General features: G+C 42.4%; 1 protein-coding gene and 1 long non-coding RNA gene across 4 annotated transcripts in view; one reads left to right on the forward strand and one right to left on the reverse strand.

The window, feature by feature from the left end:
* Positions 1-3,635: 3,635 nt before the first annotated feature.
* LOC123580099 lies at positions 3,636-8,330 on the reverse strand. Its single transcript, XR_006703133.1, has 2 exons — positions 8,097-8,330; positions 3,636-3,909 (listed from the first exon to the last, which is right to left on the reverse strand). It is a non-coding gene; the product is annotated as an uncharacterized LOC123580099 (long non-coding RNA).
* Positions 8,331-8,490: 160 nt separating this feature from the next.
* NCOA5 (nuclear receptor coactivator 5) overlaps positions 8,491-25,334 on the forward strand; it is a 31,509-nt gene continuing 14,665 nt past the window's right edge. The window contains exons 1-2 of one of the 3 annotated variants that reach the window (XM_045444404.1): positions 8,491-8,647; positions 21,804-21,870. In XM_045444404.1, the coding sequence (XP_045300360.1) occupies positions 21,833-21,870 (38 nt within the window). In that variant the 5' untranslated portion in view covers positions 8,491-8,647; positions 21,804-21,832. The remainder of the gene's footprint in view (positions 8,648-21,803; positions 21,871-25,334) is intronic. The other 2 variants (XM_045444402.1, XM_045444403.1) reach the window with 2 other exon arrangements.

A 25,334-nucleotide genomic window follows, 5' to 3' on the forward strand; every position in this document is an offset into this window, starting at 1 on the left:
GGGTGCAAAGCCTTCTTCTGCTCCTGACTGTGGCCTTGAGTACACTCTTTCCTTTTTCTTTTTTATTTATTTATTTTTGAGAGAGAGAGAGAGAGAGAGCACGAGTGGAGGGGCAGAGAGAGAGGGGGAGAGACAATCCCAAGCAGGCTCCACACTGTCAGCACAGAGCCTGACGCAGGGTTCGATCTCGTGAACCCGTGAGATCATGACCCGAAGCGAAATCAAGACTCAGATGCTTAACCAGCTGAGCCACCCAGGCGCCCCCTTGAGTACATCTTTATTTTTTTTATTATGAAATTTATTGTCAAACGGGTTTCCATACAACACCCAGTGCTCATCCCAACAGGTGCCCTCCTCAATACCCATCACCCACCCACCCCTCCCTCCGAGTACCTCTTTAATCTCTGGTTTCTCCTCTGTAAAATGGACCTAATCGCTCACACGGTTGTTGTAAGGATTAACTAATTATGTAATTTTCTTGTAATATCCAGTAAAAAATGTTATTAATCATTAATATTAGAAATAGAAAAAACTGCATCCTAGAGAGTACAGGTAGCTCACCTAAGGTTATACGGAATGTGGGACGCGTGTGCCATTTCAGAAGACTCTAATCCTCTACCTTCCCGTTGGCCAGGGATGTTACAGCCATCGGGTTCCACTCGTCCCGGACTTTGAATACTCCTAGACTCATGGGAGGAATTGGGTATTTATCAACACTGTCCAACAGAAACTTCTGTGCTGATGCCAACACTCCAGATCTGTATCGAACGTGAGAGCGGCTAGCTAAGCTGTATGTGCCTATTAACTTGGAATATACTTAACGCAGCTAAGGCCGTGGGTATTTAATTCCATTTACTCTTAATAAATGTAAATCGTCACACATCGCTAGTTAGACAGCTCAGGTCTAGAGACTGGGGGTTGGGCAATGACAGGAAGAGTCTTCTAAGTTCTTTTCTTCTCCCCTCCTCTTCTCTCTGCTCGTCTGCCTTCTCCCGCAGCACCAGCCACTCAGCACCCCCCTCAAGGCACCCTCTGCCTTTCCCTCCGTGCTACAGGCGGGGCTCTATGAGAGGAAGCAGAAGGGACTGTGACAAGCCTTGTGCTTTCATACACCCAGCAAGGTGAGACGAGCCCCTTTGTGGTCCCCGTATTGAAAGACCAGATGAATACCTGCTATAAATAAAGCTGAATAAAGACCCTTTTCTAGATGGCTTCCATTGTTCCCTGTTCCCTCATGGTATTCACGCCGAGATCATTTCCAGCTTCTCAGACCCTCAATGGTTATAAAACATACCATTACCTCATTTTCATTTCATTAGATTTACAGGTCACAAGACCACTTTGATCCTCACCAACTTCATCTTTAATGGTTTCAAAATCATGGTTCTTTCTGTTTCAGTGTGAGGCCGACACAGAACTTCCTACTTGTGTATTCTTACATCTCCGGCTTCCCACTTTTAACTCTCTGTCTAGACAATAGTGGCTAATGGAGTTTCCCAAATGCCAGTGTGTATTTCACATCCATGAAGACGTGCCCCGCGTTGCTCCGTAACCCCACAGCATGAGCAGTAAAAGCAGTCATTTCTTTCCAAACCGTCTAATCCTGATGGATGGCATAGAAAGGTCTACCTGAGTCATATATCTGATAAACTGTCAGCTCTCCCAGGCTACATTTGCACGGCACCTTCAATTCGCTCTGCAGAGCACAGTGGAACACGTGCGCTTTGGAGCCTGACAGATGTGGGTTTGAATCCTATGTTGCTTAACTGTGAGGAAAAATAACTTATTCTCTTTGAGACTCAGTTTCCCCATCTGCAAAATGAAAGAATGGGAGAATTGCTTTGCAGGATAGTGGGAGGACTAGATTTATACGGAAAGCAGGACGTTGGAGGCATTAAAAGCATGAACTCGACCACTGGTACACTGCTCTGTGACCGTAGGTAATTTACCCAATTACCCAAGCTTCAATTTTCTTCCCTACATCCCAGGGATAGTAATAATGCCTACCTCTTAAAATGCTGGGAGGATTAAATAAGGATATATATATAGAGAGAGTCCTCAGAGAGTGCTGACTCAAAGAAAGTGCTCACCTCTTAGAATGCCCTAAGGAGAGCTGCTCATCCCAGGTATTAACTACTTTCTTTAGAGCAGGATTCTCGTGTGTGTGTGTGTGTGTGTGTGTGTGTGTGTGTGTGTGTGTGTGTGTGTGTGTTGTGGAGTCCTCTGACCATATGGAGAAGCCTTTGGACCCTTTTTAGAAAAACATTTCTAAATGCATAAAATATGATAAATAGAGGTACAAAGAAAACCAATTATGTATATTGAAATACAGTCATCAAAATAGTAAAAAGACAAATCTGTGATGTAGCACTGAGCATCTTCATTAATGGATTACATAATAAGATCTAGTGGCAATTCTAAAATTTCCATAATTTCAAAGCAGTGATGAGTGCAAACAATAATTCAAGACATCTGCAATAACTGTAATGTGATATGAAATATCTGTGATTTCTACTGGAGACAGTGTAGCAGGCTCTGACAGTATCACGGTTTGTTGCTTGCATTCATAAGTGAAAGAAACGCTTTGGGGCACCTGGGTGGCTCAGCTGGTTGAGCATCCGATTCTTGATTTTGGCTCAGGTCATGATCCCAGGGTTGTGGGATTGAGCTCCCATTGGGCCCCATGCTGAGCATGGAAACTGCTTAAGATTCCTTCTCTCTCTCCCTCTCTCTCCTTCTTCCCCTCTCCCCTGTTCATGCTCTTGAAAGAAAGAAAGAAACAAGAAAGAAAGAAAGAAAGAAAGAAAGAAGAAAGAAAGAAAGAAAGAAAGAGAAAGAAAGGAAGATAGAAAGGCTTCATTTTAGTCAGAGGTAAATGAAAGTAAAGAAGCAGGTTTTTCCCACCCAAGTTCATGAACCCCGGGTTAAAGCCTCTGCTTTGTAAAATATCTAGCACCCCTTTATCCTCAGCTGTGGGTCCAAAGTCACAGATTAGGAGGTACTCCCCAAATTCTCCTCACATCCCATTAAATGGCCTCTGATTGGAAGAGTAATTTCAAGACAGAAGGGCACAGTTCTACACGAGTGGGCAACAGGCTGACAAACCACGACCAGCTAATGCTTATTGTGCAGTTCACGACAAGCACTAAGTGTGCTAAGTGTTTTTCGTGGGTTTTTTTTTTTTTAAATAGGCTTCACGCCCAACATGGAGCCCAATGCAGGACTTGAACTCAGGACTCTGAGATCAAGACTTGAGCTGAGATCAAGAGTTGGACGCTTAACTGACTGACCCACCCAGGCAGGTGCCCCCTAAGTGTTTTACAGATGTTGACTTACATATGCGGGTTTGAACATTCACAATAATCCTTTTAGACAGATAGATCCTATTACCATCTCTGTTTTACAAAGGAAAAAACCGAGGCACAGAGAGGTTAGGCAACATGCCCTAAGTCACACAGTGAGTAGATGGTAGAGGCAGAATTTGTACTCAAGTCTGAACCCATGGTCCGTGATCCTAGCTACCAGGCTATACTGTCTCTCTACTCTAGTGGAGAGGGGGAGTACGATTTAAAGAAAATGTTATTAACTTTAAAAATAAAATAGCCAGTTATTTTACCAAAAAAAAATGAGTTTATTTGGGAATTGCAGAGGAATTTATTTGGGACATACAAGCTATGGTAAACCGAGGGCGAGTCTGGAGAACAAAATGGGGGAACATTACTCCGTGGAGAGAAAGGAGGAAGTTGGAGGGGGCTGCTCTGAACAAAATTCCGTTGGAGCAAAGCAGGAGTTCAGGGTGATAATGGTTTCTCATTGGCTGAGTGGTGGCAGTTTCTCATTGACTGGGCTGTTGCTGGGCAAGGAGGAAATCTTCCTTCTTCCTGTTGGGGTAGTCCAGTGAATTTCTTCCTGCCCAGGAAAGCAAAAGGATCTGCGCTGGAAAGTTTGTGGGTGAGAGCTTCCCCTTGAGAGCTTCCCAACTCCACTCTAAGTGAGGTTTCCCTTTAATTACTTTCACAACCTTAAGGATGAATAGAATTAGTTAAAGAGGTGGCAGAGAAGGGAGGAGGGAGGATGGTGATGCAGGAAAAGGGTTGGAAGAGTATTTAAGCGGAGGCAACAGGAGGTACAAAGGCCCTGAGGTGGAAAGAATGTGGTGAATGTAGAGCCTGAAATGATACCAGTGGGTTGCAGGTTGGAAAACAAGGGAGACAGTGGCATAATGGGAGTCTGAATGGCAAAGTTCCAGACCATCAGGACCAGCTTTATCACTATCCCAAGGACAGTGGGGAGTGACAATAGATTTGTTGTATAAAAATATTCTAGCTATAGAAGAGAAAGAACTGGAGAGAAGAAAAGGTGAAAGCAAGGAGCCTAGTTTGGAGATAAGCAAAGAGGTGCAAGCTAGGAGTGCTGACAGCTTGAACTAGGTGGTGGTCAGGGCGGACCCATTCGAGAAACGTTAGGGGAAGGATCTGGTGCACTGGATATGGGGACGAGGGGTAACTCTGTGGCCGACTGTATTCCCTAAAGGTGGCCACAGCTTCATCTTCCACCCACAGGCTCTGCTCCCAGCGAGTCCTTGCTATTCCTCCCATTGAGTGGAGGGCCTTGAATATGACAAGCATTATGAGGCTGTATGACTTCTGAGGCTATGTCACAGAAGGCAATACAGCTCCTGCCTGGTTCTTTCAGCCACTCTCCCAGGGCCCTGAGCACCATGTAAGCAGCATAACTGCTCTGAGATCACCATGCTATGAGGAAGCCCAAAGTAGCCCATGCAGAGACTACATGGAAAGACCCAGAGACTATGTGGGGAGAGAAAGACGTCCAGCCAGCCCCCAGCTGCTCCAGCCCCCACCCTGCTGTTCCAGCTGCAGCTACTGTCTAACTCAGAGCCACAACCACTCAACCAAGCCCTTCCCGAATTCCTGGGCCCCAGAAACTATGCACACGAATAAAATGCTTTTTTGCTTTACATCATCAAGTTTTGAATCTGGAACATTCATCCTTCAGATGCTGCCTCTACTGACTCGGCCAGTTATCCAGTTCCAACTCTCATTCTCAGTTTGAGTAATTTGGGAGAGACCCTGAAACATGGTAAATGCCTTTTAGGTATGTTATCTCTGTAATCACCAAGCCCCATGGTGTGTACACCTGGGAGGAGAGTTTTGCTGTTGTTGCTGTTGTTAAGTATTCTACCCTAGACTCACTGAACCAGAATCTCCAGGAAACAATGAGCCAGGACTCGACCGAACTGTCCTACTCTCTGCCATCATCCTTAACCATTTTTATAATTATTATACTTGTATTGTATTTCTATACCCCAACATATGAAGGCAAATTTAGAGATGGACCCTTTGAGAATTTCATGTGAAGGGAGGGATTAATCAGATTGCCCTGGCAATCTGAGTAGCATAAAAGATTTATTTACCTGCTCTTTAAACATTTTCTCTCTTCAAACATTACCTGCTCTTTAAACACTTTCATAAGTATATTTCACTTGGCTCTGGAAACAAAACAACTAAATATGTGCTATCTAGAGTAATAATAATTGAAACTCCGTGAATTGTCTCCAAAAGAAAGAGATATTACAGAATCAATGAGGAGCCCTGAATTTAATCCTCCTATAAAAAGTGCTATATGATAGAGAAGAGATACAAAAATGGTTTGGAGCTGTTATTTGGTGTTGAAATAGCTTGGGGAAAGAAGGAATCTAATTTGGAATCAAAAATAACACATAATGTATGATGTGACAGCATACATCAAAATCAATATTAATCAGATTAAATTATTAAAAGGGGAAAGATAAACCATGGTAACATTAGAAAAGGAAAATATAGGGGCGCCTGGGTGGCGCAGTCGGTTAAGCGTCCCACTTCAGCCAGGTCACGATCTCGCGGTCCGTGGGTTCGAGCCCCGCGTCAGGCTCTGGGCTGATGGCTCAGAGCCTGGAGCCTGTTTCCGATTCTGTGTCTCCCTCTCTCTCTGCCCCTCCCCCATTCATGCTCTGTCTCTCTCTGTCCCAAAAATAAATAAACGTTGAAAAAAAAATTTTAAAGAAAAGGAAAATATATATTTATTAAGTTTTCTGAAGGGAGGAAAGTCAAAAGTTAAAAATGAGTCAGCAAGGCTGTGTTCCTTCTAGAGTTTCTAGGGATAAATCTGTTTTCTTGCCTTTTCCAGCTTCTAGAGGCCTCCTGCATTCCTTGTCTCAAGGCCCCATCCTCCACCTTCAAAGCCAGTAGTGTAGTAACATCTTCCTCTCTCTCTCTCTCTCTCCCCCTCTCTCTTTCTCCCTCACTACCCCCTGCTTCCATCATCACATCTCTGACTCTGACCGCCTACCCCCCTCTTATAAGGACCCTTGTGATGACATTGGGCCCACCTGGGTAATTGAGAATCGTCTTCCAATCTCAAGATCCTTAACCAAATGACATCTGCAAAACACCTGTTGCCATGTAAGGGGATACACTCACAGGCTCCAGAGATTAGGACATGGACACCCTTCAGAGGTCATTACTCTGACTTCCACAGCTGTACAAAACGGTACTGACGTTGATGGCTGTGTCATAGAGACTGGTCTCCCTGATGGCTGAAAGGAGTCTTAGAGCGGCTATTCCATAGTTCCCTGAGCCACTCCTTTCAACATACAACAGAACTTGTTGAGTGGAGATAGCCCCATTCTGATCCACTTTGTTGACAGAATCTTGCTCTGAGGAGCTATTAGCTCTTGTTGGGGTTCACCAGGAACTTAATATCACAACAAAGTCCCCTCCACTCCCACCCCAGTGTCCTGGGGAACAAGGACTCGTTGATCAATTCCCAGTGACATTTATTCTATTTATTCCACCTGTGAACAGAGTAGCCGATGAAAACCCAAGGGCCGCTGTTTTCTAGGGATGTCTCACAAACTGTGAACACAAACAAATCTATACGAAGACACAAACCGTGGGATCATAAGAAATCTATGAGCTGATGAACCTGCACGATGAGCTAAGCATGAATCTAAGAGCTTTGTGTATGATACTTACTACCTAATTTAACTTCACACTTTATGAGGCACGTGCTATTCTTTTTTAATTTTTTTGTTTATTTATTTTTGAGAGAGAGAGACAGAGTGTGAGTGGAGGAGGAGCAGAGACACCAGGAGACGCAGATTCCTTAGCAGGCTCCAGGCTCTGAGCTGTCAGCACAGAGCTGGATCCGGGGCTCGAACTCACGGACCACAAGATCACCACCCTGGGTAAAGCTGGACACTTAACCGAGTAAGCCATCCAGGCGCCCCTGAGGCACGTGCTATTCTTATCCTTATTTTATAGATGAAGAAAATGAGCCATGATGAATTTTGAATTATTAAAGATCTAAAGACCAAGTGTGTTTGTCCATAGGCATCAGGCACACCCTGCATTTGTCACAGGTGAGAAAAAGTAGACAATACAATGCATCCCTGTTTCTGTCCTTCAAGCATTTACCTGTAATTACACACTCAAGTGTGATAATTCACCTATTTTCTCTTTCCACTAGGCAATAATCTCCAAGATAGCAGACATGGGTCTGCATTTGCTCATAATAGTGCTTTGAAAGTAGGTGTCTAGTAAAGCATAGGGCCACCTAGTAAGTGTAAACATTCAATGAGCAAACGAGTGAAGGGATGAGCAAATGAGTGGTTGTCAGAGAAATCTGACTTCCCATAGCGTTCAAATTCCACAGCCACCGTGTTTGCTTGGCATGCACTGTTCACAAGGAGAAAAACTAGACCCCCACAGGGTGTGAGGCATTTCCTAACTAATAAAAAAGCCTACCTGATTCATATAGCAATAGCTGTGATTATAATATTTACAATCATGTGAGCAAACTCCATTCCCTCCGACAAATTATTCTGGGAGTTAAATGAACGATACAACATTTTACATGCTTCACAGTCAGCACCTACATTCCGTGAATTTTTTTTTTTTGACGTTGAATAAATATTCCAGGAAGAAATAACTCAAAAAGAACCTGTGACTCTATCACCAGAAGCTGCCTCTTGCCAGCGAAACTAATAGGGTACACTGCCTATTTAAATGTGAATTTAAATAAAACATTTTCTCTACCTCTCTGCTGTCTTTGTTCCTTGAGATCCGGAGGTTGCAGGAGTATGTACGCTACTCTCCAATACACATATCTAACGGTGTTTCGGGTTTTGTTTCGTTTTATAAAAAACTAAATAAAGTATTTCAGGATTTAAGTGAGCCGTTTCCACAGTTAGAATGGAAGGAAGACGCTCCGAAGACTAGAAGAAAGGCGCAGCCTCTTGGGATCAGGGAACCAGGCCCGGGACCCATCCTTAGCGGGGGACGCCGTTACTAGGCAACCCCTAGCGTTCTCAACCGCCGCCCCACAGCTACTTCCTCTCTCTCATTGCTAAGGAGATCGACGCCCAACTCAGCCCTGCCGTAAACCCGCGCGCTCTTGCGACATTGCCGCGCCTGCCGCTGCGTGCGCGCCCTCTGCCCCCACTCTCCGCCCCGGCCGCCATTGCCTCGTGCCCGCGCCGGTCGGTTGGTGGCGCCTTTGTCCTACGGCGGGCAGGTGGGCTGAGGTGGAGGCGGCAGGGGCGGGCCTGAGGCGAAGGAGCGGCCGAGAGCCCGCCGCGCTGGTAGCGGTGAGTGCCGGGAAGCGGTGGCCGTCTGCCGAGGCGTGGGGCTTGCGGCCGACGGTTGAGGGGGCCGGGGCCGGATGGGGAGGCTGAGGCGGGAGGGCCCGCTCGACGCGCGGCCGCGGCCTCGGCTTCTCTCCGGGTGCGCGCGGAGCTGCGCATGCCCGGTGCGGGGCGCGGCCTCTGGCTCCCGTCAAGCCCAGGCCCGGCCGGCCCGGGCGGCCCGTGGTGGGCTCCGGTCCGGGCGACGCCGCACCGCGGCCGCTTCTCTGTGCGCGAACCGCCGACCGTAGTCCTCCGAGCTTCTCTGTAGGGTAGGGCTGCACACCCCGCGCCCCGTTCTCGAAACGGTGAAGTCGCTCGCCTGCGGGTCCTCAGCGAGTCGGTGGCGCAGGCGGGATTCGAACTCGGAGCGAGGCGGCCCGCCTCTCCGGGCGTTCTACGGGGCGTGCAGCGCCGTGCGGCGAACCGAGCGCTGGTCCCTGTCGCCGCCTCCTCGCCGCCCCTTGACAGCATCCTCGAGGCGCCTCCGTGTCGTGTGACGCCCCCACCCATTTTGTAACGCGGACCCCGGCCCCAAAGGACGGGGAAAGAAACTGTGCCCGAGGTTCTCGCGGAAATTAGCGACAGAGCCAGCGCCCCAAGTGTGACCCAGGGCACTCCGCTCCCGACTACCCGCCAGGGGCTTTTTTTGTTTGGTTTTTTTTTTGTCTTTTTTTTTTTTTTTTTTTTTTTTTTTAAGACGGCGCTTCCCAGATTTCAGTCTCTCGCGTTGCACCTCTACGTCCGTGTACCATCTGTACTGCTGTTTATTTCCCAAATGTTAATTTTTTCCTTTGAACTGCCTCTATTTTCCTCCTTCTTAAATACATTTGTTTAAGGTGGAAACGTAAATCCCAAACCGTATGATGGAAGCCAGTTATTTTTCCAATGCTCATAAAAAAATAAATAAATACCTGTCTATTAAAATAAACAGCGCGTCCTTGTTCCTGCTGAAATTATTGTGCGTTCCACGCTTTGGGAAACGCTGCCCTGCGAGTGTGGGGTTCATTGCGGTCCTGGCTTTCGCTCTGTGCACAGGATTTCTCTCTGAAGCATAGCGGATTCCGTGAAAGCCCCCCAGGATCTTCGGGGGTGGTAACATGAGAAGCTTTCTCGTTGCAAACTGTTGTCGGTGTTGACCTACAAGTGGTAGTCCCACGGAGTTGCACGAAGCGTCGGCTCGAGCGCACGGGGTGTGCCGCCTCCGTTTTCTCGTTGCCTTGTGGTGTGGTAGCCTCCTGACCCTTTCTGCACCCGACGATGGAGCCGTTTGGGCTTTTGACGACTGTGGATGTAATGTTTTCTGTGTGAGTCGGTCTGGGTGTGAAAACTAACTTTCGTGTTGCCTTTTTCCAACCCGTAAAACCCAAGCTTTTGCACTGTGGGTATTGGAGATCACGTGGCTATTTAACATGTTTCTTCCCGTATTCTGGTTTCTTTGTGTTTCTTTCAGCTCCTCTTGTCACCTTCCAGATGCTCTTTGAAACCTCTGGCACGATCTTTTAACCTAAAACATAGAAACAGTAATTTTCCTTGTAGAATGTGCCGGAGAAACCGTATTTCAAGGCCCCGTGGAAAAATTTTTCCTAGGTGCAGGTTGTCCAATGTTACAGGCAGGTGAACACCATACGTTTAAGGAAGGCATTAGGCTGGGGCGCCTGGGTGGCTCAGTGGGTTGAGCGTCCGCCTTCGGCTCAGGTTACGACCTCGCAGTCTGGGAGTTCAAGCCCCGCATCGGGCTCTGTGCTCACCGCTCAGAGCCTGGAACCTGCTTCGGATTCTGGGTCCCTCCGCCCCTCCCCCACTCACCGTCTGTCTCTCTCAAAAATGAATATACTTTAGGGGCGCCTGGGTGGCTCAGTCGGTTGAGCGTCCGACTTGGGCTCAGGTCATGATCTCACGGTCCGTGGGTTCCAGCCTCGTGTCGGGCTCTGTGCTGACAGCTCAGAGCCTGGAACCTGCTTGGGATTCTGGGTCCCCCTCTCTCTCTGCCCCTAACCCACTCGCATTCTGTCTCTGTCTCTCTCAAAAATAAATAAAACGTTTAAAAAAAAAAAAAAAAGGAAGGCATTAGGAGCTCCTTTTGATTTGCTAGGTCATATTGGTGAATTGTTGAATAAAGCTAATTAGGTCCTCCAAAGAAAGGGAGGCATTGACCGGTTAACTTATGTAAACAGCCTGTTCTGTTTGTAGTCTGTTCATAAACTTAATGTGTGAGAGAGCAGATTTACTCTAATTCATTGAAAGGAAACTCAGAAAAGTCTGTTCGGATCATTAAAGTGTTTCTTCAAGGGCTGTGTGGAAAAAAAAAAAAAATCCATACTCCTTGGGGTTACTTTGGTATGAGCGCAATGTAGTACTTACAGAAGGCCAGAGTGATTTTCTTCCCATTTCTCAGCGTTGGTCCTGTGTAGAGAAGACAGGAGAACTTTTTACTCAAGTCAGTTTCAGAACTTCAGCAAAAGGAGCCTCAGTCTCCCTGTGCTCAAAAGCTAAGTCTGTTGCAGAGGCTATAGGCGTGTGCTGAACAGGAGTGCCTGGTGGCTTGAAACTTCATTCTCAAGAACCGTTGCAAGCATTCCATCCCTGTGGCCTGCAGATGGCAGTGCTTTTGTATGGCTTGTTACTGCTGTGAGAATTATTGGAATTCAGTTGTGCTTTTAAGAATGAGAAACCTTTGGAGGAAATGTACTTAATATTCCCTTCAACTGTCGTTGCTTCTTTGTTTTTGACTCCCCACGTAGAGAATGAAAGGTCTGTTCCGAAACTCACTATTACTCTTAGTGGTAATGATAGCATACAACCAGCAGCACGTATGATTTACAAAGCAGGTGTACAATACCAACTCGTTTGTTCCCGCCAATCTTGTAAGATAGGTAGGCTGATGTTGTATCTTCTTCGCGTGTGAGGAAATAATGACTCAGGTTAGATTTCTTGCCCAAATCACATATTTAGTAGAACATACTCAAGGTATTGTTGAAGATAAAAGATTTTGTGCTCAAGCAAAATTGGGAAATTTTGAGATAAAGAGGTGTCCTTACTCTAGAACTTCTCAGAGGCTTTAATATGCTAAACATGTGCACTATAGATGTCCAAGAGAGGAAAATATCATTGGTGCCTTTCTCTTGCTATCCTCCTACAAACATCTTGGGTCCTAGTGTTGTCCCAAACCTGACTACTCTTTCTGCCACACTGTTTCTTCTCTATACCTTGTGGTTTACTAATGATTACCGTGAGTCTTTGAGACAAGTGCTTCTAAAGCTCAGTCAGCTTTTTTTGTGCCAAAAGATTTGTCCTGTCAACAGCATAGGCATTTGTGTAGACTATTTGGCTTAAGCAGAGTTAAACTCTCAAGAAGCTAAAAGGGCAGTGACCAACAGAAAATTACCCTCTATTCCACTTTCATTAATGAGAAGTGTTAATGAAAGGATCAGGGTAAGGCCACTGTCTGAAGCAGCAGCACATTAGGGAAATATGAAGTATACTGACAGCTAAATATATAATACCAGCATGCCTGCTGCTTTTTAAATGGTGGTTTTATTACCACCAGATATGAATATTTATAGGGATGGTCATTTTCATTCTTTATGCTATCACTAAAAAAATAAGAGATAATAGGTCAGCTGGACGAATTACTTTTTTGTTAAGAAAATAATTATCTTCAGGGGCGCCTGGGTGGCGCAGTCGGTTGGGCGTCCGACTTCAGCCAGGTCACGATCTCGCGGTCCGTGAGTTCGAGCCCCGCGTCGGGCTCTGGGCTGATGGCTCAGAGCCTGGAGCCTGTTTCCGATTCTGTGTCTCCCTCTCTCTCTGCCCCTCCCCCGTTCATGCTCTCTCTCTGTCCCAAAGATGAATAAACGTTGAAAAAAAAAATTTTTTTTTAAAGAAAATAATTATCTTCAAAGAATCAGCACTTTTGCACACCATAAGACTCTTTTCCCTGTATTTCAAATCAAAACAACGTTATTACCGACCTGCCTAAAGACCGACAACTTTAGGGAAAGATCAGGAAAACTTAGGTTGCATTGGAGAACATTTATAAAGCAGTCTTATACCTTTATCTCTATAAAATATCTTGAGTGGTTCCCTGGTTTGGATCTAGAATGATTGAATTACTGAAGATTAGGTTGATCCTACAGTTAGTGGGCAAGCTTTGGAGAACTTTGAATTATGAGTAATTTGGCCTTAAGTGGATATACTTAATTATGCAGTTGGAGATTGAGATAATAACAACATGTATTTAGCATCAGAGATGATACAAGAAATTTATTTTTAAATCTCTCTTTGGAAATTATTCTTGATATCAAAAAGAAAAACTAAGAAAAACATGATTCCGTTCAGTACAAAAACTTAAGATTATGAACTGAACCTTTTTTTGGAAAAGTTATAGTAGGACAGCATCAGAGTCACTAGAACAGCTAGTTGGAAATACATATCCATGGATGCAGCTCGCCACCCCCTCCCCTGCTAACTGAACAGTCTCTGGAGGGGCTCTGGGGGCTACAGAATCTGCCTTTCAGAACTCACCCCTGCGGTTGTTACGTACATTAAAGGTTTGAGGACCTCTGATTTAGGCTTTAGAAAATGAGTTTTCACTGGAAATAGAAGTTTGAAGTAGATTCTAGTACTAATCTGTTCGTATCTCAGATTACTAATAGGAGTTAACAACTCTGGTTTATGGTTGTATACATTTTAAGCAAAACTGTAATTTAAAATGTTTTTTGAGGGGCGCCTGAGTGGCGCAGTCGGTTAAGCGTCCGACTTCAGCCAGGTCACGATCTCGCGGTCCGTGAGTTCGAGCCCCGTGTCGGGCTCTGGGCTGATGGCTCAGAGCCTGGAGCCTGTTTCCGATTCTGTGTCTCCCTCTCTCTCTGCCCCTCCCCCGTTCATGCTCTGTCTCTCTCTGTCCCAAAAATAAATAAACGTTGAAAAAAAAATTTTTTTTTTAAATAAAATAAATAAAAAATAAAAAGTAAAATGTTTTTTGACTTGATAGTCTGGACTAGAGGTAATAGCAATAGTTAGAATATCTGTGCAGTTTTCAGTATTATTCCTTCCATTCACATCAGTAGGATGATTTCACTTTCATGTGAACAAAGACAGCAGACTTACCAAGATTCCATGGTCTGCTTATTAAATTTAGGTTTGCTCCACTTTGCTTTTAGCGGTGTGGATATGAAATTCTGTGTGTGACCATTTTTCTCTTCTTGCAGAGAGATGCATTTAGATATGAAAACCAATTGCCTCAGAAGAAGCAGGAGTTTCAGCCCCTGCCAGCAAACCAATACCAACAAGTCTAGTTGGCAGAATTTAGAGAAAACTTGAGTTGGTAGTTTGCCATTTATTAGCCAAAGAAGTGGATAATATGCTATCAAAAAGTGGCAAGCTCAGTGGTTAATATTTTTCTTGCTATTTCATAACTAGGTAATAGGGAAAAGACGCGTACGTTTTCAGGGTACTTTTTAAAATGGTCAGATGAAATCGAAGAGAAGGTGTTGGTGCACACTCCTCCTTGGGGAGCAGGGGCACAGACCTTATAATTGGATACTATCTTTAGTACTATGGAAACTTGGGTTGATGATTCCATTTCCTTTGGGGATAGCTATGTGATTATGTTTACTGTTTCCAGCGGTTGTACTTTGACAGATTTTAACCATTGTCATGACATTTTCTTTGTAACAGATTATGTTCATGGGTTATTACCCCTTGAATACAGGAGTTTAAAGAGGTTTCTAAATGGAGGATCTAAGTATATGTTGTACATAAGCTAAAGGGATAAACAGAATATAGTTCTCAAATACCTGCCAAGAATCACCTGAGAAGCTTGTTCAAATACAGATTCCTAGGCTTCATCCTGAGATTCTAAAACTTTGCGATGGGGCCTGAAAATGTGTTTAACTATCTTCTCAGGTGGTGCTGATACATCTTCAGTAAAGGAGTGCAGTGTGGAGAGTGAAAAAATGTGTTATGTATATAAATGTGGAGAGGGGAGATGGGGAATTGTTTACTGGATATAAGGAGTTGCAGTTTTATGAGATAAAAAAGTTCTGGAGATCTGTTGTACAACAGTGTGAATAAACTTAATATGCTCACTTAAAAATAGTTAATATGAGGGGGGCCTAGCTGGCTCAGTCAGTAGAACCTGCTACTTTTGATCCTTAGTTCAACCCTCATGTTGGGTGTAGAGCTTGCTTTTTAAGAAAATAATAGTTAATATGATAAATTGTATATTGTGTGTTTTTTACCACATTAAAATTTTTAAAAGATATTAGAAGAAAACTAAGGAAGGGTGCTTGGTTGTCCGTTTCTTCCTGAACGGTGGGTTTAACTCATTTTTGTTAGCTATTAATTACTGACTCTGGCCCTCAGTTTATTTTATATCCCTTTACTGAAGATAACCTTTTAAATATTTGTCTCGTACCTGAATAGGCAATATTTTTAAGGTCTGAGGTTTAAATACTCTGGCCGCCCCCCCCCCCCCCTTTTAGATAATATACATACAGTAAGCCTTCATTAGTTTGGCTTCATTGAGACTCTTTTATGGTAGCTCAATTTATATAGGCCCTCTTGCCACCAATCTCTTGCTTTTCAGTAACAAAGTTTTTTGTGACCTTTTTCCGATTCTGGCTTGCATCTGTAATTCCTCTTTTCTTCCTCTTATCCCCCTACTCCCTACACTAAACTTCCTATAGTATTTCTAATTATGTTCTTCACGCCATTCCTTCACTTTTGCATGTGCCAAATGACTTCTCTCTTTCTGATAAACTCCTATTCATCTTCCAGGACTCAGTTTAAATGTTACTTTTAGGCCATCCCTGCCCCTTACTCTTTCCAGTCTCCTCTGTGTCCTGTTCCTCTCCCCTGCGACACCCATGTACACAGAGTTAGGCCTTTATTATCTCTGCTATAAACCCATTTTAGATTATATTATGATTATCTGTATGTGTCCTGTTCTCCTTTATTAAGCAGCGAACTCCTTTAAAGCAGAGACTTTACCCGTTTTATTTCCATATGTCTAAGGCATGGTACATAGTACATAGTAGGCCTAGATGCATTTGGTGCTGGTTATGAACTATCCTTTCCAGTTTATTAATTTAGTTCTCTAAGGATCTCTACTTGGACAGTTTAGTTGAAATTTTACCTGTGTTAAATAAACCTATACTTGAAATTTTTTGTAGCTCAGACTATTTTACTAGTTTAGATTAGCTCAATCTTTGTGAATCCAAATTAGTGAGTTTTTTTCTCTTAGCTGATGTTCTCCTTGAATCAACATAACCAACACAGGTGGAATATCCACTTCATCAGATTCAGAGAAATCAAATGACTTGACTAACCACATCCCCCACACACACCAAGTAGAACTAGAACTCTGATATGCTGATCCCAGGCAAGTGTTCTTTCCTGAAAAGAAGTAAAAGGGGTAGGAAATTAAATGTTGATAGAGAATGTTTGTGTGAAGTGTTGAAGTGAATAGAATATCAGTAGCAAAGCCAGAAACATTGTACAGTTGACCCTTGAACAACATGGGTTTGAACTGTGTGGCTTCTTATGTGCAAAATTTTTTTTGGTACTGTAAATGATTTCTTTCATAACATCTTTTCTCTAGCATACTTTATGGTAAGAATACATTATATAATACATACAACATACAAAAATATGTGTTCATCAACTGTTTATATTGGTAACCAGTAAGGCTTCTGGTTACCAGTAGGCTATTGTTAAGTTTTTGGGGTCCTTGGGGCCCAGTGCCCCTAACCCCTGCATTGTTCAAGGACCAACACTGGTTTGAGGTGATAGGTGGGTGTCTGGGGTACTTAAACATTGGAGTGACTAGCATAGACTGGGCCTTTTCCAGGTTCTATCAGTTTGATCCGGGAGTCTTAGCAAGTGTTCATAATGGGAACCCTGTCTTTCCACTCCCTGTTGGGGCAGCATAGCATAATGTTTAAGCACTTTGGTGTCCGACAGACCTAGATTTGAATCCTAGCTCTGTCTTCTGATGATCATGTGACCTAAGATAAGTCATTTAATTTCTCTAAACTTCAAATTTTCTCATTCACAAAATAGAGATCATAATAGTACTTAACTCCAAGAGTTGTAGAAAGGATTGAATGAGGTAATGCACATAATGTTCTTAGTTCAGACTCGGACAGAGTCAGCGTTCTGTAAATATAAATTATCATTGTTTCCCCCGTTCCTATACTGAGGAATAATAATCTAATACAGTTAAAGATAGAATAATTATTTTAATTAGAGAATGAAGGAGATGATCAAATAAGAGGGAATGCATAGTTTTTAAAGTGAGCTTAAAGGGTTGATTTAGAAACCACAAGCAGAGCATTCTCTTATCCTTAACTCATTATAGTATAACTGGTTATAATATTCCTGATGTTATACCGTCAACGTCATCTTCACAAGTATAGTTTAAATGAGAAGTGCTGTCCTTTCCTCTCCCGATTTGGGGCGTTTAATGTGTGATAACCACTTTATTGTCAGTGTGATTTTTGAAGTGGCATTATCTTTATAATCACATATTTTCAATTTAGTAGTAACTGATTTTTAGGTGGTTTCAGCTAAGGCTTTGGAGAATTTTATTTCATTTGTAATCACTTGACAAAATTGTATAGGCTTCTGGATTCTTTCAACAGCCAATGGTGGTGGTGTCACTAAGTGCAGCGATTCAGACTGCACTTATTTAGCATAGTCTTTATGGTTTTCCATTGTGATAGCTTGTGATAAAAATTGATTTTAAGGGGCACCTGGGTGATTCAGTCAGTTAAGCGTCCAACTTTGGCTCAGGTCATGATCTCACAGTTCATGGGTTCGAGCCCCACGTTGGGCTCTGTGCGGACATCTCAGAGCCTGGAGCCTGTCTTTGGATTCTGTGTCTCCCTCTCTCTGTCCCTCCCCTGCTCTCACTGTCTCCTCTCTCTCTCTCTCTCTCTCTCTCTCTGTCTCTGTCTCTGTCTCAGAAATTAAAAAAAAAAAATTAATTGGTTTTAAGTTGAAAGGAATTGATTTTATGATAGTACAATTAAAGGGGCACCTGGGTGGCTCAGTCGGTTGAGCGTCTGACTTCGGCTCAGGTCATGATCTTGCGGTTCATGGGTTTGAGCCCTGCATCGGGCTCTGTGCTGACAGCTCAGAGCCTACAGCCCGCCTTGGATTCTGTGTCTCCCTCTTTCTCTGCCCCTCCTTACATTCCTTCTCTCTCTCTCTCTCTCTCTCTCTCTCTCAAAAAAAAAAAAATTAAAAAAAATTTTTTAATAAAAAGAGCAAAGCAGCTCTTGGTGCTGTGAATGAAACATGCATTTTTATTTATAGCATTATACAAAAACCATTGTGTGAACCTTGTCTAGCATATTAGTCTAAAATAAAATTGTACATTAGGCATTGTGTTGTTCTTTGAAAGTTCTTTAACCCAGTCTTTTGTGACTTAAAACAGCTCTGCCACTTCCTCTGTGACAAAATGTTTTCTAGATTATTTTCTAATTTTTTCCTTTTATGTAGATCCCTTCAGTTGGTGTTATTTTTCTTGTCTAAAAATCCTTACCTGAAAAGTGCTTTTAACCATTTTCAGAAAACCACTTAGAAAATATTCAGGCCAAGGCACCTCGTAGGGATGGTGATTTCCAGTGGTGCTCACATTGCTAGTATAGTTAACAAAGTATAGAGGTACCAACCAGGCCGAGGTGAAAGAGGTGCTAAGAGACTGACTTTTGATCTTACAGGCATTTGGCCAGAATGAGACAGAGCAGGAGGAGAAAGAAGCATTAAAGTTTCCACTGCCCTCTTGTTGGTTACATTTTCTCCCATTGTGTTCCCTACCTAATGTCCAGAAAGGTGCCCAAATTGTCTTTCTTTTTTTTCTTTTCCTTTACATTAATGTCATTTCTATTTCCTTGGCATAGGACTATATGTCTCTGAAAGGATGTAGGAAGAAAATAATCTGATTCAACTAATTAATACAAAAGCCCTCTTTCCCAGTCCCAGTATTTGCATTTTCAAAGAGAAACTTGTTCAAATGAACCTCCAGCCTCCCAGTTGATGGGTTATTAAGTTGTATAACAAAAAATTGTAAAAAAAAAAAAAAAAAAAAAAAAAAAGTAATGGGGCAAGGGTTTTTTCCCTTGACTTTTTAAATCTTTGCTATACTGTCTGATCAGCTCCCTGAAGTTAGTTGTACTTTTGTAGCTTCTCTATTCTTCCTGTATTTCTGAACTCATAGGTTTTCCAGAAGTTCTGGGTGACCATGTGTTAGGATGTTTTGTGTGTTGGGATTGGTGGTGACGATAGTTTTGTTTTCATAACTCTCACTGAAACCTGCCCCCCAGCTCTCCTGTAACCTGAGCAGCCCTCTTGGGTGGCACTGAAACTATCAGAAATTTCCAGGTCTCATTTTCTCTATAACTCATCCAAGATGGAAGTATAAGGAACTCTTAAATAGCTGTGAATAACCAAACACTTGGCATAAGGGAAAAAAGAAAATGGTCTGAGAGTTCTCTTTTTTGCAGAAGAAACGTAAGTCACACCATCAAAGTATAATTGCTTTAGACTATTCGATGAGGAGGCAAATTACAATCAAAATCATTTAAAGATACAATAATCTTGGGATGCCTGGGTGGCTCAGTAGGTTGAGCGTCTGTCCAACTCTTGATGTCAGCTCAGGTCATGATCCTGGGGTCGTGGGATTAAGCCCTGCATCAGGCTCCACACTGAGCATGGAGCCTACTTAAGATTCTCTCTCTTCCTATGCGCTTCTCCCCCGCTTGTGCATGTGCTCTCTCTAAAAAATAAAAATAAGTAAAAAACAAAAAGATAAATTAATCTTGAATTTTAAATAATATTTCAAATAATTACAAAAACTTTTCACTAACTTCAAAGTAAAATATTTACCTCCTTCAGTCTAACTGGAACCAGTTTTGCCCCAGAGGTATGTCATACATGACCGCTTTGGTCTCTGCAGTCCTATATGTAGGTGCTCACAGAACAGGATATAATTACACAATGTAATAGTCCTTTTCATATCATATGGGCAAATTATATTGGCATTGATAGAAACTTCCCTACTAAAATAGTACCCTATGTTCTGTACTCTAACATAATCAATATTCAAGTCAATCAATGTTTAGGTGAGTTTTCTTTATTCACAACCAATTAATAATATATAGAATCCTACTGGGAGTTACAGTGTTTATTTAGAAGAAATCTTTACACCACCACCACCACCCTCAGTGTATTCCAGAGATACTCTGAAAACTACCTCAACAATCGAAGAGATTACATTTCTCTCTGAATCATAGTCACTCCATATTAAAGAGCAGACTAGGTCAGTAGGCCCTTCTAAACCTGAACTGATATTCTTCACAATTACAGAGAAGAGAGTTAGGTGTTCCCTGTAAGGCCTATCATTATATAATGTGTAATTCAGATGTTCATTAACTTTGAGGGTTATAAATTGTGAAAGTGCCACTTGCCATACCAAAGCCATGATCAGAGATTATAGGCCAAGTCCTATATAGATATTATTTTCTGATTTATTAGTAGTTCATTTATTTCTGTTGTTGACTGGTATTCCATTTTATAGATATAACACATGTTGATTATCCATTCACCAGTTGACCGACATTTGAAATGTTTCCAGTTTTGAATATGTTATTATGTATAATGCTACTATGAAAGTTTGCATATAAGTCTTTGTGTGGACACATGTTTTCATTTCTCTTGGATATATAGCTGGATGATAGCTTGTGTCTGCTTAATTGAAAATGTGAGAGGCAGTTTAGGGTGGACTGTGCTTCTCTTACTGTTTAAATTTGTGTTACCTTCAATTTATCAAAAGTCATTCTTCTCCTAGACATAATAGAAACTCTGACTTAAAATGGAAGTGAAGATCGTTCTCACTTGAACAGGAACTCAAAAGTTGACAACATAGCGGGGTAAAGTCTGTGCCAGACCTCTTAAATTTCTGGTTATTACTATAGTCTCTCACACTATAGGACTCTGGTTGGAATTTTTTAAATACATAATTACAATTTTAAAGCACTCTAATTATGTGAGTGCTTAATACCATTTAATGTCATTAGATACACTACTAATCACTTAACATGGAACAAGGGGAACAAAACTACACCATAGCAGGACACAGTTTTATTTCTTCATTCAACTAAAGAATGAAATTATGAATGAATTTATTCATTTTTAAGTCATATAAAAATTGGTCTGTGTTATCTTTGGATATAGATGGGTACATTTCTTTAGATACTTCATCAGTTCTTTCTTACACATGGTGTTTTTATTATTCACTTCATTTTTGCAAAGCAGATTTGTATTTAGCAAGCAGGCTTTAACTGCACAAGTTGGCTTTTCTAAGTAAGTTTGTACGATTCCACTGTTCTCCCTTACCTAGTTGTAAATGCCAGTCTTCTCTAATGAAAACTTCTTATGTGAAGTGTTTTGTTATCTAACCCTATTATACCAAATGCCAATTCTTATTCTTAGCTACTTATCTGTGAGGGCTATAGATGTTAACATATAATATACTTTGTTTAGGAAGAAAATTAATTTCCTACATGTCATTCTGGAAGATTCTATCTAATGGAATGCAACACAAGGCACATTAAAAGTAGGCCTGCTTCATGGGATATTGGAAGTTTTAAGACAGCAGGGTCCAGTTGTTACTTCTTTGTCACATAAAGTGGAATTGTTTGCCTTTGTTCTTTTTTTTTTTTTTAACTCTCTTCTTCTCTTTCTCCCACTCTCCTTCCCTCAAAAAAAAATCTTAGAGCTGGCTCTCCAAGAGTTTAGAAGACAACCGTTTCCCCTTTTGGAAGGGGCAGTTGTTAAGTTTGTGACTTGGCAGAGTGTTAAGCATTGACATAACCCGTTTTATACAAACTGTGTCAGCTAGAAAACTGAGGGACGTTCCTTACGAAACCGTGACAATGTACTGCCGTAACTTAATAAAAATTGCCCAAGTGACGGTGTGTCTGCTGAATGGATTTTCTTACACCATCTGGTTGTCATTGTAGTTTTTTTGTTGTTGCTTTCATTTGAAATGTGCTGATGATTTTGTTTTTATTCCGTAGCATTGAACAGATGGGTTGATTATTCTTTTCAGATATTAATAAGGCAGCGGAAAGAAGAAATATGAATACGGCTCCATCAAGACCCAGCCCCACACGAAGGTAAAGTACCCTGAAGCAGTGAGTTACCTTGGGAGAGTTGGGCTCTGGGGAGTTAAGCCCAACTTCGTACATCAAGGGTCTTTTCTTCCCCCCAACAAATCAGAAACGCTCAAGCAAACAATAAGAACATGAACCTTGTGTGAAAGGCCTTGCTGCTTTTTTTAAACATACATCAGGAGATGCAGAGAAGCTTTGTGTTTTCGGTGACAAACCCAGCAAGTTCAGCCTGCAACATGAGTTGCAGGCAATTGGAAGAGGATAAACCTCTCTGTCCCCAGCTCACGTGTCAATGGGAGCCTCCACAGCAGGAGGAGTGCCCCGGGGTCGTTGGTGTGTGCTTTGCTGCACTGCAGCGGGCATCAGAGATTCGACTCTTCATTCCACATGGCTGCCGGTCCAGATGTTAACCCAGGTTTATGGAAAGTGCTGCTTGAGAGATTGCTGCTGTGCCTGTGCTGCAGATCCCCTGTTTGCTCGCATGCTTGGGTTACTGTTCGAGGGGAAATAAAAAAGGGCAAAAAACACTCCAGCTCTCAAAAGTCTCCCTTTTTCTTAGCTTTTCTGGAAATAAAAGGCATTTCCCTAATATATTCTTTCTTCTAATATACACAAAAGAGGTTGTCCTGATGTATACCCTTGAGATATGCATTAAATTGGCCCCTTCTCTCAAAGAAGGGTGTTAGTAATGTTGCCATTTACATCAAAGATACAGTCTCCAAACTAGCAGATGCAGTGTGTGCACTTTTGTGTGGATTGCAGGCAGATACGCTGTATTTCATATCTGGTGTCTCTTCATGGCCCAAATGAATACTCAGTATGGATTTTGCTTTTTCCTCTAAGTAAAAATACCAATTTTCCACAATAAACTATATACCTAAACTATATACCATGATAGACTACATTTCCTATAATGAACTGAACACTGCTGAGTACAATGAATCCTAGTCCGCAATGTACTAGGAGCTCCACAGGTCACCCGGGATATACCCAACTCACTTACACATAACATACAGCTGTCCTTTGAGACACCTATATTTTGTTACCCACTTATAGGAAAGAATGGCTGCTGTATGTTTGGTGTATATTGTCCCACTTCGATGTGAAGGATGGGTATTTTCTACGCTAGCGGGAATAGATTATACACGACTGCTCGGCAGAGTTCAAGCAGATTGTAGCAGCAAGGTGGTGGTTTCAGTTGGATTCTTTGAGCACTCTGCCGGTGCAGAGGAGTTGAATCTGACACCACAACTATAGCTACACTATAGCTGCCACGTGGATGCCCTGGCCCTCCATTAGTCTCACTGCAGAAGTGAGCATATACGTTGGCATTATGTCTGTTGTCTTTAACACCATAAGGGATGCCTGTAGCTTGCAGGTAAATACTGTGTTGGTTGATTTTGTGGGTATGTGTGAGCATCCTGAAGAACTGAAAGGAATCCTGTAGAACTGCAGCAGTTCCGTATGATCTCTGCTTCCATTATGCTGCATCAGACCATGCTGGAGATGTTGGGTAGTCCCATCTGTGCTCCTCATTGCCCCAGTAAACATGGACTACAGAGGGCTAAGAGTTTGCATCTAACTAACCGTCAGAAATATGGGGCTTCCATTGGAAGCTGTGGTTGCCAAGTGGCTTAAAAGTAGATAACAGTGTGTATCCACTTTCCAAGGAGCTCTGATGTGTGTGTTTCTGGACTAGGTAGCTTACCAGAAGGAGTATGAAATTGGTAACTATGTAGACCCTGACTCCACTAGTAAAATCCTCTCCGCTCTTTCTTTTCCCCACAATACTTATAATCTCTAGATGATATCTGTGTGTTTTTTCAGGCAAAAAAAAGAAAACAAAAAACAGACCAAAATAACAACAAAAAACCAAGGCACATTGCAAAATACAGAGTAGTAGATTTATGTCATCCTGTTAATGACACTTAACCAACTGCTTTTAATATTTCCAATTGATTATAGGTATTCAACAAACATTGGTAGTGTTGGGGAAATAACCATCTCCTCTGCTTGGAATCCAGTATAGCTATTGCCAGGACATTAAGTTAAAAAGATTAATTTCATCCCAACTTAAAATGCCACTCTGTAATTTCATCTGTAATGGAAAAAACAGCTGTATGCTTTTCTTCTTTTTTTAATAACATACAAACAACGTTAGAGGGGGCCTTTTAAAACGTTCTCCCTACTAGATACATACATATGATCCTTTTAAAATCCCCCCTTCCTCAGTAACAGTTTCTAAAATGAGATTATTTGGGATATAGATAGGACAGTAGCTTCCTGCTTTTTTTTTTTTTTTTTTTTTACAATCATTAGGAGGCACAGCTAGACTAATTCAATTTCCATCAAAAGTCAGTCTTCCCCCTTGGTGCTGTGTCCCTAACTGGGTTCCTCAGCATGTTATTTAACGTGATGAAGTGTCATACTGTCATGCTTATTAATAAAGTTCAAGGAAGAAAGATGTTCGCATTTAATAAAATCTATTCTGAGCCCCATCTCAAACCTGAGCAGAGAGTCCCAGTTTTTTACCTTTAAGAATAAAAATGTAAAAACTCTAAAGCCAGGGGTGCCCGGGCGGCTCAGTCGGTTAAGCGTCCGACCTTGGCTCAGGTCATGATCTCGCAATTGGTGATTTCGAGCCCTGTGTCGGACTCTGTGCTAACAGCTCAGAGCCTGGAGCCTGCTTCAGATTCTGTGTCTGCCCCTCCCATGCTCATGCTGTCTCTCTCAATAATAAATACACATTAAAAAACATTTTTTTAATAAAAAAAGAAACTCTAAAGCCAGAAAAATTGAATATTCAAAACAATACTAACATTTTGATCATCGTACTGATCATGTATTGTCTCTTAAGGTGTACCAAGAGGGCAGAAATAAAATGGAATAAGTAGGCAAGATGGATGACTAGTGAGCCTGGAAGAATCTAATCGTTTCCTCAAGGGTGAACACTAGATATCACTCTTTGGGTGCATACTTCCAGTCAAAGCCTTGAAGTAATTCCAGTCTCTTGACAACAGCCAAACTACCTTCATTTGGCAACCCTAATCATTTGTGTGTCCCCTGCCATAGGGAATGCAATGTTTCCGGGGGGGGGGGGGGGGGGGGCGTGTATTTGTAGCAAATATTTCCCTTAAGTTGTACTTTTATGTCTTCGGTGTTGCTACTTTTGATAAAATAGTTTCTAAGCATGCTGGCAAGACCTTTGTAACACCTTGTTTTGCTGGACGTTAACCTTGAGTGTCAAAACACCTCCGTATCTTTGGGAGTTTTCACAGGATTGTCACCTCTTCAAATGTCTCCGTAAGCCACAGTTCTGCTGGCATTGCTCTCTGTTCAGTAATGTGCCTCCCTGATGACTCCAGCTGTCAGTGTGTAGTTCTAACAGTATTGGTCCAGCCAAGCACAGAATGGCTGCATCAGGGATCCCTGCTCTGGATCAAATTTCGGCCTGAATTCTCATCGTT

Source organism: Leopardus geoffroyi, chromosome A3 (genome assembly GCF_018350155.1).
Source record: "Leopardus geoffroyi isolate Oge1 chromosome A3, O.geoffroyi_Oge1_pat1.0, whole genome shotgun sequence".
Classification (NCBI taxonomy): Eukaryota; Metazoa; Chordata; class Mammalia; order Carnivora; family Felidae; genus Leopardus; species Leopardus geoffroyi.